Genomic DNA, 17,160 nt, shown 5'->3' on the forward strand with positions numbered 1-17,160 from the left:
AAGTAAACTCTATAAGTATTACTCTATAATAAATAATAAAGAGCTTAGTAATATCTATATAATTAGTACTATCTTAGTCCTTTAATATAAGGTTAAATTTTTTTAAACTAAAGACTAGGATTACCTTTAGATAGATTATAGCGTCTAATACTAGCGAAGTCTTAAAGATTAGTTTCTAAGCTACTAAACTAGTAATATTCTAAGCTTTTAATCACTATCTAAAATAAAATAATCCTATTAAACTAATAAGCTTAATATATTTTTAATAACCGATTTTTCTATCTTAAGCTCTTAATCTAAGGTAATATAGTATATTAAAGAAGGTAAGTTTCTATATATACCCTTATTAAAACTAGGGTTCTAAATAATCGTTTAAAACCCTAGTTCTAATCTATTAAGTTTCTATCTTTTTACCCCTATTAGAACCGGGGTTTTAAGGCCTATCTTAAAACCCTAGTTTTAATAGAGGTATTAGTTCTAATCTATCTAAATATTATATTAATTATTATAATCTATCTTTTATCTAGGTACTATCCTAATCCTACCCTATTAGTTCTAGAAGGATTATTAGTATAAATTTCCTACGTTTATAAGCCTCGCCTATAATCTCCTCTTAATCCTAGCTATTAGCGTTAACGTTAAGCGATTATTTAATTCCGCGTATGATATTTATTATTATCGATAAGAGACGCTAAATATATCTACTATATAGGATCTAATAATATTTATATATATTACTAAATTTAAAGTCGAGGAGAAATAGCTTATATTTATTTAAGAGCTTTAGGAGTAGAATAAGTTAGAAATTATATAGGAGAAAAAAGAGACCTAAAAGACTTATAAAGAGATTATACTAATTAGTGATAATAAAAAGGAGAATACTATAGATCTAATAATTATAGTTAATATACCTTACTAATTATAATAAGAAAAGTTAAGGAGTGATTATAAAGATAATTATAGCCTCCTATAGATTTCTAGTAGGGTTCGTAAACGCCTATAAATACTTAATAATTATAAGCTTTAAAATTAAAATCGATTAATATTTAAAATAATATTCTCTAGAATTACTTTTTAAGAATTATTCTCCTAATTACTATAAAAAATTATTTAACTAAAATAAATATAATACCTAAAAATATAGCCAAGAATAATATAATTTATAAAAGTTATATAGTTAATAAAGTATCTACCTAAATAGGTTAAATAGGTTAACCTATTGACCCGTGGGACGGGTTAAAAAAATCTTGACCCGCCCACGGGTCAAGAGGTCTGACCCACGACCCGCCCATAGGCTAACCCACGGGTCGATCTATATAGGTTGTCCGTGGGTCTATCCAGGTCTAAGGAGATTAATTAGATAATTTAGTAGAAAGAAGATTAGATAGAAATAATAAATATATTAAGCCTTTAAATTAGCTAAAAATAAACTCTATAAGTATTACTCTATAATAGATAATAAAAAACTTAGTAATATCTATATAATTAATACTATCTTAGTCTTTTAGTATAAGATTAAATTTTTTTAAACTAAAGACTAAGACTATCTTTAGATAGATTATAGTATCTAATATTAATAAAATCTTAAAGATTAGCTTCTAAACTACTAAATTAGTAATATTCTAAGCTCTTAATTACTATCTAAAATAAAATAGTTTTATTAAATTAATAAATTTAATATATTTTTAATAGCTAATTCTTCTATCTTAAGCTTCTAGTCTAAGGTAATATAGTATATTAAAAAAGGTAAGTTTCTATATATACCTTTATTAAAACTAGGGTTCTAAATAATTATTTAAAACCCTAGTTCTAATCTATTAAGTTTCTATTTTTCTATCCCTATTAGAACTAGGGTTTTAAATAATTATTTAGAACCCTAGTTTTAATAGAGATATCGGTTCTAATCTATCTAAATATTATACTAATTATTATAATCCGTTTTTTATCTAGATACTATCCTAATCCTATCTTATTAATTCTAGAAGGATTATTAGTATAAATTTCCTACGTTTATAAGCCTTGCCTATAATCTCCTCTTAATCCTAATTACTAATACTAACGTTAAATAATTATTTAATTCTATATATAATATTTACTATTATTAATAAAGGGCGTTAAATATATCTACTATATAAGATCTAATAATATTTATATATATTACTAAATTTAAAATCGAGGAGAAGTAGCTTATATTTATTTAAGAGCTTTGGGAGTAGGATAAATTAGAAATTATATAAAAAGAAAAAGAGACTTAAAAGACTTATAAAGAGATTATATTGATTTTATAAAGATCGCTAATATTTATAAAGAAATATTATTATTAAATAATCCGATATTTATATCTCTAGATCCTTAGTTAGATAAAAAGAACTAGGCCCCTAAATTAGCGAAATCCTAAATAGTACTATCTATAGAAGCTAATCTTTATATAATTATTAATAGTAAGAAGAAGAAGTAAAAAAGATAGTTGTATTATTTAGGTAACTTAGAGAAATATTCGCGGACTATAGTAGCTAAAATATATTTTTCCGAATCTATAGTTATATTAGCGTGATCTCGGAATATAATAAAGATATCGATAGTATAATAGGAGAAAGAGAGAGGTATTATTTATAATTCTTTATATATATCTAGGAAAGGCCTTATATACCTAAATTCTTAACCTTATATTAAGAATTAGTATAGGAGAGATAATATAACGGTTAGGTAACTTAAGGGGTATTTTAACCCGGTGGTAGAGCTAGCTACTTTTATCCTCTTGCCCTCCTCTTTATCATCGGAATTAAACCTACTTGCTCTTAATTCCATCGTATTACAGTAGCTGTATATAGCTACTGTTATCGTATTGTCATTAGAATTCCCGCCTGATAGTGTCCTTGCATTATTGACTTTGATTATAATTCACGAAAAACTGCACAAGAAAGAATTTTACTGACATTTTTTCCAAGTGGACAAATTGTTCTTAAAAAAGAACCGCTCTTGGGAACGACATGGAGATATGTGTTTAAATGTTGCTCTAAATCATTCTTATTCCTTGCGTTGCAGCGTGTGATACCCGACCTTCACTCTCGCCTCAGTGAGCGAAGCTCCACCATTGATGAACGCTCGGATGTATTCTTCACTCTCTTCGATCTTTCGGACGACTTCAGCTACCTCCTGAGCTCGATCTCGAGGAACGATGACAACCCCGTTCGCATCTGCGACAACGATGTCACGAGGCTGGACACGTACGTTACCAATACCAATTGGTTCATTAACACCCCCAACCTGAACACGATCTTTACCGGTTCGCATCCAACGTCCAGAGCTGAACATCGGGTACTTATCCTCTATCGCACGGTTCACATCGCGACACACACCGTCGATAACAGTTCCAGCGATGCCCCGTAGTCCGGCGTACTGGGTCATAATATCACCCCAGACAGTACAATCAGTGCGGCCACCATTGTCGATGACCACAACATCGCCGATCGCGACGTCGTCAATGAAGTCCCCAACACTCCCTGGTGGCTCGCTTGCGGGAACGTAACGTACTGTGAAGGCCGGTCCTACAGTAACCTTCTTGGAATCAGTCAAAGGCATAATGTTGAATGCCTGTCCAGGGATGCCAAGTTTGTCAAGTGCATCAGAGACCCCAGGGGTATCCGAGTTGGCGAATAGGGCGGACAACTCCTGATCTTCAGAGCTTTGCTTCTGATGATTGCGATGGGAAGGCCCGGGTGTAAGAGCTACCGATCTAGCCGATTGGATAGCTTCGAACTTCTTATCGTGCATGACTTCCGACACCGCTTTGCCATCTCGGACATCCTCGACCATCAACGTTTGACGCCGGTCAATCCTTTCTCCCAGTTCGACAACCTCTTCGATGTGCGCGGCTGGGATAAATACTGTCCCGCACCTATCGGCGATCACATAATCGTCCTGATTGATCGTGACGTCTTGCACCTGTAGAGGCGAGCCGGAGTCTAGCTGCACTATCCGATTCCGTGCGCTAATCATCGTCACTCCACGACCGTAAACAGGGTATCCGATATCGCGACTGCCATCGATATCACGACTCATGCCGTCGATGATGGTTCCGCGGATTCCCTTCATTTTTGAGGCATTGGCGAGGATGTCGCCCCAGCACGAAATACCTTCTGTGCCACCGGAGATGACGAGAATACGGTCACTCGTCGTTATCGCATCGACGACCGGGGTAATAAGATGTGCTGTAGGGACATCATCCTTCTTGATGCCCAGTTTGACTGTGCTGGCCCGCCCGACAATCTTTTGGCAGTCCCAGAGTGGTTGTAAGCCGTAAGTGGCTCCTTTAAGCTGGAGGAAATCCAAAGCGTCCGACACAGTGTTAGTGTCGAGCTTCAAAAGTCGGTCCAGAATGGTAGGTTGAGCCATCGGTATTGGTTGCGGTGACTCGTAGGGGGTCAAAATATTAAAAGAATGTTGAGCTCGTGACTAAAAGATGAAAGAAGGATAGATATGATACACCAGACCTGAGCAAGTAAAGAGTTTGAAGGATCAGTTGTAGGATTGGCGTTGATCAAATTATAAGATTAGGCCAGACGAGATTCAACCGCCGCTGAATAAACCAACTCGGCTTGCAGACATCAAAGCGATCTTCGTCGGATCGGGAAATCACCATTATACCGAATGCCGCCCGGCAGTCATAATGCAAAAGTGGGGGTGTTACGGAAAACTTGGTAATTTTCTGCAATCACAGTGGCCGTTCAAACTTTTGGACCAGAGTGCTTTTCCACACCGCCCGCCTGTAAGAGCCACATGCTTCCTCATGCAAGCGGTTGAATCTAGTAAAGTAGCTTGAAAGATTTACTATATTTTTGGTCTAGCGAAAGCAAGACTTCATCGTGTATAACATGTCATGGAAACAGAAGATGGAATCGTAGTTATTGCGATATTGAATAAATAGGCGGTTTTGACGGCAGAAAAATAAGTGGGGCACTTAGCGTGTTCCGAATACTTTTGAACGCTCACCATACATACCACATAGTTAAATAAAGTGCCAGGAATTCCGATCACGTAAACCGAGTCGAAATTATGCTACCTCGGCAATGTAAGATTATGCCGTATCTCACTAGGATCTCATGGGTAGAATGTAACGGTCAAATATTCAGCACGCCGGCAATTTCCCAGAAAACAGGTCTTTTTAAGTCCCCAAGGCGCCACCTAAATATCCCGAGTTTCATGTGAGATATCTCAATTCCTACTCTGAAAAATGGGAAAACAATATCTTGGCCTCCCAATTATCCCCGCAGACACTGCATTCGGTCTTATGGCCGACTTTGATGCAGACACTCATCCAAACAAAGTATCTTTGATTGCTGGAGCATATCGCGATGCAAGTGGAAACCCCTGGATTTTACCAAGCGTCAGAAAGGTACGTTAAGCAGCATACCAGTGAAGACCAGTAAGTAACGACTCTTACAGGCAAAGGAAGCTATAGGTGAAAGCACCCTCGAGGTTGCTGAGCCTAATGATGTCGTCATCCTACAAACTTGTGCGCATAATCCCACGGGGGTGGATCTTTCAAATCCTCAGTGGATGAAGATTTTAGACTTGGTCCAGCGGAAGAAGCTTTTCGTTGTCTTCGACAGTGCGTATCAAGGTTTTGCGACAGGCGACGTCAATGAAGACGCGTGGGCAGTTCGTCTATTTACAGAGGAAATTCTTGCCTCCGGATCGCACCCGGGACTTTGTGTAGCACAGTCATTTTCTAAAAATTTTGGTCTTTATGGCGAGCGTGTCGGCGCTTTGCATTTAATTGTGCCTCGACATCTTTCGGCGCAGGGTGCTCAAAGTGAATTGATGGCAATTGCGCGAGCCGAGTACTCCAATCCACCACGGCCCGGAGCAGTTATTGTCGAAACGATACTTGGGGATCAGCGTTTGAAAGCGCAATGGGAAACAGATTTGAACACGATGAGCTCAAGAATCAAGGAGATGAGACATGAGCTACGTTGGAAGCTAGAGAAGGAGACACAACAGGATTGGTCATACATTGAGAACCAAATTGGAATGTTCAGTTCGACAGGGCTGACCTCGCAGCAAGTTTCCCGACTTCGAGATGAGTTCCATGTCTATCTCCTACCGTCAGGCCGGCTGAGTGTGTGTGGATTGACTGAAAGAAACGTCCAATACGTGGCACACGCTATTTGTCAAGTCATGAATACCTAAACAAGGAGTTGCATCTATTGAATTTAACATTTCGGTCTACAGCGTGAATTTTGTCCTTTTAGGATGTCCATCATATATACTGCTATTGCTAAATACCATGACTACATGGAATGAGAGGGTGCTAATATTCGAGCACCCTGGTATGCTGACAAGTGTTAGCAACTGTGGCGATATGCGTCGAGTTGAGACGTAAGATGGCTACCACGACCGGCGCGCGTGCAGTGTAAAGAAGGGTATAACGTATGGCCTTGTTCCGCGCAAATATATTTAATATGAACATTTCCCAAACCTTCGAAGAATAAAAGAGAATTGCTCCTTGTTAAGCCAATTTCTGCGAGCATTCGCTTCGATTTGGTAGCATCCCAAACGGTTGAATCTACTATCTAAGTAGGAAAATTGATTCTCAATGGGGCGACTCAGTCAGGCGGAAAATTACGTCATGTTAGCAGACCTGCGGATTAGTAATGTGCCTTTATTTTATTTTATTTTATTTTTTTTTTCAATCCATGCCCGCAAATTTTGAGTCATTTTTCATCTTCTCGAAGCTAAGCCAGACCTACCCAACTATCATTCTACGATGGCGGCTACATTTGCAGTCAAAACCTTGGACCATCTTGTTCTAACAGTACGATCCATTTCAGAGACGGTAGCTTTCTATACCACTTACCTCGGTATGCGGCACGAGGTTTTTAGTTCGCCGGCCAACCCCGCTATCCAGAGGTCAATATTACATTCTGCGTCTTGACATTTGAATCGAAATTGATCTTTTTGTGGGTTTTTTTTTTTTAGAAATGCGCTCATATTCGGGAGTCAGAAAATCAATCTTCATCAATCGGGTAATGAGTTTGAGCCGAAGGCCCAGAATGTTCAGCCTGGAAGCGCGGACCTGTACTTTGTGACGGATGAGAGTGTCGAGACAGTTTTGCAAGCTTTCCGAGATGCTAAAATTGAGGTATGTATGTCAGAAATGATTTGTTATTCTCATCTTACTGACATTGTTTGGGTGTTAGAAGGTGCTAAAATCTTAGACAGAACCGGGGCCGTGGGGAAAATCCGGAGCGTTTATGTCAGAGATCCCGATGGGAATCTAATTGAGTATGAGATCGGCTCTTGTTCATCCCAGGCTTACTAAGCTGATTATTATGGTAGAGTCTCCAATTATGCATGACTTTTGAAGTCAGATTTCTCTTATGAAGACTTAGTCAAAGTCAATAGCATGTTGACTAGGGAGATAGAGGGAGATGATCGGTGACTCCATCGGCATAGAAGAGTATCATTCCCACGTTAGCAATCCGACTAGTTTTCTGGCATATGCTGGACCTTATCAGGAATCACAAAGCGAAGATATTTAGCCCGCTAGGACTAGCGTCGGAGTTTTGGAATTAAATCAACTTGGCTAGGTATTTGTACGGCCAGTTTCCTGATAAAATCCTATCATGCCCAAATATTTGGGCATGATATTGCGATATACATATAGAATTTGGCGAGCCTGACGGCCTTAATAAGAAGCCTGTGTGTGGAGGCAAGACTTACAGTACAGTAGTCAACCGCGTGGTGCAAAATTTGAAATGCCACCAATGCGTACCAAATTAGCATAGAATTATTTTGGGTCCTGTTTTATATTGGGACACGATGAAATCTTTACCACGACTATTAGATTAGTCTTGTTTGACAGATCATTCTATGGAGTAGGTCCATCCATAGCCGGTCCGGGTTACTCCCGACTTGCCAAGTCTTCGAAAGCGGGAATCGCCACTCGGCACAATCAAACTTTGCCGACGCAACCACCGAAGTCCCCGTCTCGTCTAGCCACCACGATTTCACTGACAATTTTCTCCAATCCTTGTATACCCTGCATTTGAGTACTATAATCGGTGAAACAGCCTCATTCCGAATGGCAAGTGACGGAGTCCTCAAGCGGCAGAAGAAGAAGTCAATTGCGTATGCCACCTCCCGGATTGTCCCGCCCATTCGTCTAGTCCTTGCTGATGACTGTTCCCAGATGCCGGAGATGCCACACTCACAAGATTAAATGCTCTGGTGGACAGCCGTGCAGCAAGTGTCGGCAATCCGGTTGTCCTGCCGAATGTATCTACGTGAATCGAGATCGTCAGATCAAGGTGCACGAGAGGTATGTGGGTCTGTCACTGTACCTGGGTTGACACATGCTAAACTGTTCTAGTTACCTGGATCAGCTTGCTGCTGAGAATGAACGTCTCCGTGAGCAATTATCTCGCTCTCCGGTATTCGGAAGTCCAGAGGGCAATATTCGCTCAGAAGGTCATTCTTTCTTGCAGGATTAATGTGGTCAGCTACCTTGCTGATATGATGTCCAGATACCCCAGTTCTTGGATCAGATACGTATGTACAGAATCCAATGCTAGGCGAACGCGCCTGGTTTCAGCCATATGATCCGTCAAAGCCGCCAGTACACATCGGCGAGGCAGCTTGCACAGCCTTTGCCACACGGCTTCGCCAGGTGCTTTCCAGAAGCAAGACGACATCTCATATGCCATGCACACGGTATACGCCGGAGTCAACTTTAATGAAGATGCGCAATACTTCCACACAATGGCCAAGTCTTGCCCAGGCTCGTCTTCTCATTCAGATTGTGTTCAATCAAGTTAGCCGGGTGTATCATCTCGTCCTGCGCAAGTCGACGATCGATGAGCTCGAGGAGGTTTATCGAGAAGCTGATTTTGATAATCCCGTGTTGACATGCAAGTTCTTTGCATTGTTTGCGCTTGGAGAGGTATATTCGACTCGGTCGAATGTATCGCTTGAATGCGGTGTTCCCGGGGCAGCGTATTATGTCCATGCTATGATGTTAATTCCAATCTTGCCGGAGAGGCCGAGCTTGACTCACATTGAATCAATATTGTTATTGGTAAGATGATTTGCTGCGAAGGATTTGATCGGTCTCAGCTTACCTCGATCTAGTCCCTCTATTCATATTTTCTCAACCGCCGCCATTCTGCCTTCCTTCTCGTCGGCAGCGCCATGCGTCTCGGTCTCACTTTGGGACTAAACCATGACATTCCTAAATGTCAATGTCCGGATCCTGTAGATCAACAACATCGGATCCGCCTATGGTGGGCGATCTACGTGTTCGACCGGATATACGGATCCAAGGTGGGCTGGCCCATCCAAATCGCCGATGACGATATCCATGTCGAGATGCCCTCGACCGTCCCTGGGGATGTCCATGACGAGCAGTTCTCTGACACGCAGTTCCTGGTTTCTTCTATTTATCTAGCCCGTATAACAGGACAGGTGATTGAAAAAGTGTACAGTCGCAAGAAGCAGCCCGATTCGTTTTTACAACGAGAACAGAAACTGCTGATCTCACTTAAGCAATGGGCGCAGGCATTGCCCCCGCATGTTCGGTTGGATCGTGATGGGGCTGGACCCAAGAACGTGGTGTCCCTGCATTTGCAATTTAATCAGGTGAGTGGTCTTCAGCTATTCTAAGCATGAGCCGATGTGTTTTTTTATTAACTCATCCAGTGTATTATCTTGGCCACTCGACCTATCCTGTTATACACCCTCATCCAATCTCGCGATGCCAACCATGCCAACCAAAATACCCCACAGACGCAAATTCAGATCCTCAAAACACTGAGTGACGCATGCATTCATGCTGCAAGGTACAATCACTCCCTGATCGTAGCCGAGTGGACCAACGGCTCTCTCCCGATTATGGGCTATTTCTATGCCCACTATCTTTTCTCCGCGGCACTGGTCATGGTTCTATCAAGTCAAATCCTTTCAGAAAATCAGAGCGACTACGCATTATTCGAGACTGCATTTGAAATTCTCCGTGCAATGCGCGCCCACGGCAACTTAGCCGCGACCGAGTTTTACGATAACCTAGAGTGTGTTCAACAATGTCTCGACAAGACTCAGCCCCCTCACGTCATACCGAGCGCAAAACGTGGCTCAAACGCGGGCAACCCTCTTCCTGGTGAATCAAGTCAGATTCAGGATCAGCACCCAAACGATGCGCTGCCCGTGCTCACTGGCCAGGCTGCCCAACGAGCGAGTGAAGTGGGTCTATCCGGTGGATTGGCGCTGCCTGGCACGAACAGTGGTGCTTCGGGGACATTTGGTAATGAGATGGTATTTTTAGATGAGAGTATGGAACAATTTCTGGCGCAACCGGATGTTGATTTTGGGCCATTGGATCTGTCTGGAGTGCAGATCGGCGTGGCAGACGCGGTGTACTCGTGGCCCAATTTTTCGCTGTGGACGGCATGATCTGCATAGAGGGATGATGTTAGCTGGCGATGGAATGATAGGTTTCTGCAGTGGGCTTTGCATGACATGAAGAGGGAGTAGAGTGTGCCTGAATATAATAGTATATACTCGAACGATGGCAGTACCGAGTTTTCCTGTTTTGTGACTGGGTGTGTGGTTGGTCGGTTGTGTGATGGGCTGATGGGCTGAACGATTTGCTGATGTTTCTCTTTCAGGGACTACGGCACAAATGAGAACGTCTCATCCCAGGTCTCTTCCTGCAGTGATCTGTTCACAGAGTCAGCAAGTCTTTGTTATCATTGATACAGTCGGATGGATGGATGATTTCATTTACGCTGACCCCTCGCTAAGCGATATGCAGCATACAGCAACTATAAAACAATATAATTACATGTATCGTGTACCACTTCTTAAACGAACTTGGAGCCTCGTTGGGGCCTGCCGTGGCCTCGTAGCCGTTGTTTTAGATAGCTGCCCTCACGGCGCGCGACTTCGGAACCGTTGTGACATGGACATGCTTTCAGTATTAATGAGCCGCATGTAATGTATTGTCAGATGTCTGTTTTGTATTATCTACTGATCTCTGAATCAACCTCGAGTCCATCCATATCGCTAGTCATCTGGCCTTCCCCGCCTTCTGCCCCTCCAACCAAACCCAAACGACCAACATCCTAATTTTCACCGCGGGCAGCCGACAACATCAATCTTGATCACGATATCTCCCATGCTTATCCGATGAGCACGATCAGTCAACATATACCCGAGAAACGCACCTTGCGAGTTTCAACAAATCTGGGATCCCGGCGACAAAATTCGATCATTTGGACAACTGCGCTGCGCACTAGCCTTGGTGCACTGAATAACTCGGATGGCAAATGAAGCGACGGTGACACAGTCTGACTTGGTATGTTATATTTTTTTCTGTCTTGCATAATCCGACTGACCTGAGTAGGCAAGCCGCTGGCAAAATTTCACCACCGTCTCATTTCAAGAGTCAGATAAGAGAGCCGCCCATCACATCGATGCATCCCTGACCGAAGAACAATTTTTTGCCTGCGAATCTTGCGAGGAGATCCTGTTTCAGGACGGTGATGGCTCAACTCTTTTTCGAGCAGTGGGGAGCGGACAAATGAAGCTACCGCCTGGTATTCGGGTTAGGGCAAAGGGTGGATCGGCCAAATCACGACCTGTAGATTGAATTTACAAAATTGTAACATGATGTCCATCCAACCGTCAAACTGATCATCATGAGCTGTGCTGGATATACATCTGCCTTCACATATCTAGTCTCAATCCCCCCAGTTTCCTGACTCCAGGCTTGACTGCTTGTAATAGCCTCGAAAACATCATCTCCGAACGCTACAGCTACCTGGTTCTTCACAGCGCAACCTACAGAAAATTGCTCTGATCTATGTCAGTATTATTCAAATGCGTTCTATGTGTCACCTACCAGCAGCCATTGTGTCGGACCCTGTATAGCCGAATAAACTTTGAAGGAGTCTTTGATCAAACATAATCATTACTCTGATCAATCCATCCGTCGATCCCTCAGATAGGAGTAAAGTTATAACGGAGCCACGGATAGCCTTAATAAGCAATCGAGGAAATGTAGTCTACATAGACTCGGGCTTGATGATCGTAGTATAGCACCATAATAGTCCTCCGCAGAGAGAGTATTGAAGACTTAGGCGTATAGTGCTATTAACAACTCGCCTCAGACCTATATAATCTATGATTTTGTGAGCCACTTTGTAAGAGATACGGACGATAAGAACTTGCTTTTTAGAAAATCTTCGTCGGCTGATGAGCTTAGAACCACCTTATTTATTTCATCGCTCTTCGCAATAATCCTCACAGTTGTTTAAGAAGCGATCACAGCTTTTTCAAGCAATATATCAAAGAGTTCTTTCCGCATAACCTCGATAGCCTTTTGGGTAAGGCTCAGCCCACAAATGATCAAAGATACAGTCTAATTCTCTAAGAGCTGCCAGCTTCGGTTCGCGCCGCTTGTCAGGCCTAAACACCAGGCTCAGCAAATAAGACGATCGCCCCAACGCAACGCGACTGAAAGATGTCTCCTTTGCAGGCAATAATATTTTCGCAGCCTCGGTTTTCAACATCTGCTGCTTCAGAGATGTTAAAGTTATCTCCAAATCTTTCGGGGTCAAAGTCTGAGGATCAGTCATCCAGAGAACTGATCATTTGGATGTAGGCAATCATGCTATGGGAAATTTTGATACCGAAGGCTGCTAGGAAGAATAGGACGGAGGAGTGGGCGGTACACCTCGTCGAGATGATGTGGGCAAATTGCCCAGCTTTTAAGTCAATTCGGACCAGAGTGGGGAACTCAGCTGGTCGATTCAAGCGGGGTTTGTGGGTCCTGTAATGCATTGTAACTGCATGACGGATCACGAACTTGGATGGGGGGCGCATGTCTCGGGTGTTTTGACTCAACTTTCAGGATATTTTGACAACCTCTGATTTTCCTTCACGTGTCATTTGTGGGTTCAGCACGTTGACAGGGATAATACAGTCCCCGTTCAAGAACGTGAATATGATAGTCCTTTCCCAAATCGTGGATACAGCCATATGTAAGTTGCTTTTCCCGCGAAAAAATAAATGAAAGAACAAGGAGCTGGCGGCTGAGACTGGCGCTGTTGCATATGCAAGGTATGTATGGGTATTCTTTATTGGTATCCAGCATATAAAGGAACGCGGTACTGTCAAGTAACTATGAGTTAAATATTCAGCAATTCTCTTCCAAGTGACTGAAATCCCCCAATCGCCTGGTTGCGCTCATATATTTATTCTCGGAATATTCTGCTCATTGCCTACAATGAATACCATCAGCGGTGGTTCCTACCGCGACCCCTCCCAAATGTCTCTTATAGATGTCCTCTTTCCCGGTTTCAGTATGGCCTCTGTCTCTGTACAGCAACTTCTTACTAATAACCTGGATAGCTACACTCGACTGTTTTATAGCTTGGGAATATTTGTCCTCTTCGCCCGTTATACAGCCCGTTATTTCTGCGATATAGTAAGAAGTTACTTTAGTTCGTATACCTCCTATTATAATAGGATGAGTCTAATAGTCTAAAGCCTCGATAATCTACATCTCGTACTACGACGAAACATATAATATACTAGTCGATTAGATAGCTGACTAACTATTTGTCCATAATACCTATTTATTGATCGCTCGGGTAGGATCCACGTAACGGATAAGTAATCTCTATTTAATAAAGAAAAAGCCTACAACTTTTTCTCCTTAGGATAGATTATTTCTCTTCTAGTATAAGGGATATTTACTTATTTTTTATTACTAAGTTAAAGAGTACTAAAAGGATCTTCGTATCTCCTCTATTAGTCTTAATACTAATATTCTAAAAAGTCTGATCGAAGAGTGCCGAGAAAAGTATCTTAAGGGTACCCAGAAAAAAGTCTCTATATTTAAACACCGCGAAGGGGAGTAGAAGAAAGCTAGACTAAGACTAGTTCGGCTTATTTCTACGGTAATTATAGATACCGAACTAAAGAATAAAATATTAAAGGATATAGACAAGTTCCTCGACTAAGATATATAAGACTAATATATAGAACGCGGTATTCCCTATAAACGAGGCTATCTTCTTTTCGGGCTACCCGGAACTAGAAAATCTAGCTTTAGTCTATTACTCGTAGGGAAGTATGAATTAGATATTTATACGTTTTAATTGTCGAATATTTTAGACAATACGTTAATAAGGCTTTTTTCGGAGCTCCCGCTATACTATATTGTCCTATTGGAGGACGTGGATACCGCTGGGGTAAGGCGTAGAGACAGCGTCGACGTAGATCAAGAGAACGAATCAAAGTCGGCAGTCACCCTGTCAGGACTTTTAAATATACTCGATAGTGTTTCTTCTCAAGAGGGCCGGACACTTATTATGACCACGAATCATATCGAATACCTGGATAAAGCACTGATTCGATCTAGCCGTTCAGACAAGAAGATTCATTTTAAACTCGCCGATCAAAATATATCTACTCAGCTCTTCCGCACTGTCTTCAAGCAGTTGCCAAGCCAAAAGCAATACAACGAGGAATATGATGATGAGACAATCGAAGCGTTCGCTCGCAATTTTGCGAGCAAGGTACCGGATCAAGTATTCAGCCCAGCAGAAGTGCTTTCCTTTCTTTTGAAATGCAAGAAGTCGCCTTCTGATGCAGTTTCTTGTGTAGAGAGCTGGGTGGTGAAAGCAAAGTACTGAAGGGAAGGGAGGAAGGGAGGGAAGAAACAGGGGCCGGGGAGAACTGAAGGCAGAATCTTAGGAAGGAGACTGGTCAAGTAAATCGTACTTAGTGAGGAGCTGTATGTTTGAGCGGGTTGGGTCATTCCACTGTCCAGGTTCTCAGCAGCCCAGAACCTACATGGCGATGATTTCCCATTAGTACACAACAGTCTTAGGTATTGGAGTTAACTGACAGTCTGCAATGCATTTATCATGATCTTAAAATGGTATATCATTCCACGAAATCCCAAGTTCGTAGTCCAACTCGCATGATAGCTCGAGGGGTGTCGAAGTATATGAGTAAGGTTCCTCACTTTACCTCGGAATGTATAGGTGACAATTGAAATTTGGATATCGGTTATCTTGGGGAGGATATTTTTTAAAGACCACAGTTACAAGCTCTGAGCCAGACCATTACAAAACTTATGCAAAACATTTGACCACATTTACATACGGAGTCTTAGACCGGGTTGCAGATGGAAGAGACCCTAAGCGCTAATGGGAAAACCATTTCAGAACACACATAGACCTAAGTTGCTTGTAAGAAGAGATTACTACAGACAAGATGTATAGCGCCCCGAGAAAAACGTAAGAGGTCCGGTATCGGAACGGAAGAAGAATCTTGTGTCTAGGAAGGAGTTATGTGGAGCGTTTTGTAGATGGTGATAGATGATAAAATTGACAACAGACGATACTTAGCTAATTCATGTCAAGAGTGGAGACCACTTGAAAGAAAAAGCAAAAGAGGCGCATTTCGAGAAGGGTCGCCTCATGAGAGAATTCTCTTGATAGGAAATCCATCACAGCAAGGACACCCAGAGAGAACGGTAGGCGCGGTTCACGAGCTGAGAGTAGGTTGTTGAACATTTGAAGAAGCTCCTTCAAGCCAATCTACTGCTAAAACTACGAACGCTCTATGGCCCACCGCAATATTGAAAGTGGGAATGACATAGACTGACAGAGACCATGTATAGGTTCTTAGGAGACGGGGCTTATTAGTGATTTTTGCTCTTTCCGTCTCGCCGCCAGGCATTATTCAATGAAAGTTTGAGTGTGATATGAGAGCATCAAGCTCGTTTTCGAATCCCATGCATGTGATTATCTCCAAAGAAGATAACAGAGGGCTAATTCATCTTCTTGGTACCTCCCACGATCATGAGCGCGCAACTTGCAACTCAGAGTTATACCAATTTTGAATCGCTCGAATGTCATAACTCATCGCCACAGTGTCAAAAATCTTCAGGTGTTTCTTGCTTGAAGCTCCATCGTTAGACAATCGGCCGACCCATTTGCCATGATTTCTCGCAGCTGCCACGATCTTTTTGATTGCATCGACAAACTCAGGCTCATCGCCTTTTGCAGGAACATAACCAAGCACCGATAGGGCTAGGTCATTCGGTCCAATAAAAACCATATCTAAGCGATTGTTAGCAAATGACTTCCACAGGTGAAGTCATGTGGAATTTTCTATTCAATGTCACTAACCAACTCCAGGTACGGCACAGATAGCGTCAACATTTTCAAGCCCTACTTTAGTTTCAACTTGGATACAGATGATCAGCGTTTCGTTTGCGGTTTTCATATATGTCGGAATATCAATGCCGTGGGCGATGGCTGGAAACGCAGAACCTTGTCCACGAAGTCCCTTGGGGGAAACTTGGAATAAGAAACAACAGCACTTGCTTCCTCGGCTGTATTTATCTGAGGAACAACGATACCACTGGCAATCGTTAGCACCAGACTCTCGAAGGTCAGAGATGAAGTTTGCTTTACTGTGCACCGGCATCCAGAGCTCTTTTGATGAGATCCGAGTGGCTCATTCTAAGACGAACCAACGGTGACACTCCCATAGAAGCTATAGCAGCGGTTGAACTGTGCATTGAATCATCGCTGATATTGCCATGCTCACAATCAATAATGATACCCTTTGAAATAATTAGTAGAGGAATCACGCTGGGAAAACGAATAGTGCTCACATCGACTCCGGTCTGGGCTATTATTTGAGCTGTCCGAAAGGAGGGAAGACCCAGAAAGGTCATGATTGGCTTCTTGTTGGCTCGAAGGCCATTGAGCAGACGTAGTTGCGGGTTAGGAGTCACACCTGCAATGGCTGGCATGTCGGACATTGTGGGTTGCATGAGATGGCTGAAAAGCACCCGGTCGTGGGATTTTTGCCGTTTGAGAGACGGCAATTTAGAAGTACCCGTAGGATGTAGTGGATTTTAGCTGTGTTAGGGATCAAGCAATATGGTCTTCTTACGAACAATTTAAATGCATCAGTGTTCGGCGTCCAACACCGGCGACGTGAATTTGTGCCGAAGGCGGCACCTAAACAGGGATTTGGCTTGGATGCTATTTGGCTTGTATGCCTTCGGAGTAATAGAGTGATACCGCATTATCAACTTGAATTTATAAGCTCTTTTTCGGATTGTTATGCTGG

The 17,160-nt window shown here is 42.2% G+C and overlaps 6 protein-coding genes across 6 annotated transcripts; 4 read left to right on the forward strand and 2 right to left on the reverse strand.

Annotated features, from left to right (window-relative positions):
* Positions 1–3,027: 3,027 nt before the first annotated feature.
* On the reverse strand, positions 3,028–4,395 carry NUU61_007807 (RraA family protein; the record flags this gene model as incomplete). The annotated part of the gene is made up of 1 exon (XM_056658332.1): positions 3,028–4,395. One exon carries the CDS (start codon positions 4,393–4,395, stop codon positions 3,028–3,030), a length of 1,368 nt encoding a protein of 455 aa, XP_056508625.1.
* Positions 4,396–5,233: 838 nt separating this feature from the next.
* Positions 5,234–6,192, forward strand: NUU61_007808 (uncharacterized protein; the record flags this gene model as incomplete). The annotated part of the gene is made up of 2 exons (XM_056658333.1): positions 5,234–5,395; positions 5,446–6,192. The coding sequence occupies 2 exons, from the start codon at positions 5,234–5,236 to the stop codon at positions 6,190–6,192; spliced, it is 909 nt and encodes a 302-aa protein (XP_056508626.1).
* Positions 6,193–6,769: 577 nt separating this feature from the next.
* NUU61_007809 (glyoxalase domain-containing protein 5) lies at positions 6,770–7,324 on the forward strand (the record flags this gene model as incomplete). The annotated part of the gene is made up of 3 exons (XM_056658334.1): positions 6,770–6,817; positions 7,007–7,144; positions 7,316–7,324. 3 exons carry the CDS (start codon positions 6,770–6,772, stop codon positions 7,322–7,324), a joined length of 195 nt encoding a protein of 64 aa, XP_056508627.1.
* Positions 7,325–8,086: 762 nt separating this feature from the next.
* Positions 8,087–10,449, forward strand: NUU61_007810 (Zn(II)2Cys6 transcription factor; the record flags this gene model as incomplete). Its single annotated transcript, XM_056658335.1, has 6 exons — positions 8,087–8,133; positions 8,195–8,323; positions 8,375–8,472; positions 8,529–9,079; positions 9,133–9,639; positions 9,700–10,449. 6 exons carry the CDS (start codon positions 8,087–8,089, stop codon positions 10,447–10,449), a joined length of 2,082 nt encoding a protein of 693 aa, XP_056508628.1.
* Positions 10,450–13,285: 2,836 nt separating this feature from the next.
* NUU61_007811 (P-loop containing nucleoside triphosphate hydrolase protein) lies at positions 13,286–14,699 on the forward strand (the record flags this gene model as incomplete). Its single annotated transcript, XM_056658336.1, has 4 exons — positions 13,286–13,486; positions 13,794–13,889; positions 14,047–14,115; positions 14,208–14,699. The coding sequence occupies 4 exons, from the start codon at positions 13,286–13,288 to the stop codon at positions 14,697–14,699; spliced, it is 858 nt and encodes a 285-aa protein (XP_056508629.1).
* Positions 14,700–15,873: 1,174 nt separating this feature from the next.
* Positions 15,874–16,846, reverse strand: NUU61_007812 (HpcH/HpaI aldolase family protein; the record flags this gene model as incomplete). Its single annotated transcript, XM_056658337.1, has 5 exons — positions 15,874–16,136; positions 16,206–16,334; positions 16,400–16,440; positions 16,494–16,645; positions 16,697–16,846. 5 exons carry the CDS (start codon positions 16,844–16,846, stop codon positions 15,874–15,876), a joined length of 735 nt encoding a protein of 244 aa, XP_056508630.1.
* Positions 16,847–17,160: the final 314 nt, after the last annotated feature.

The sequence above is a fragment of the Penicillium alfredii genome (assembly GCF_028826965.1).
Source record: "Penicillium alfredii strain IBT 34128 chromosome Unknown utg000010l_segment0_segment0, whole genome shotgun sequence".
Classification (NCBI taxonomy): Eukaryota; Fungi; Ascomycota; class Eurotiomycetes; order Eurotiales; family Aspergillaceae; genus Penicillium; species Penicillium alfredii.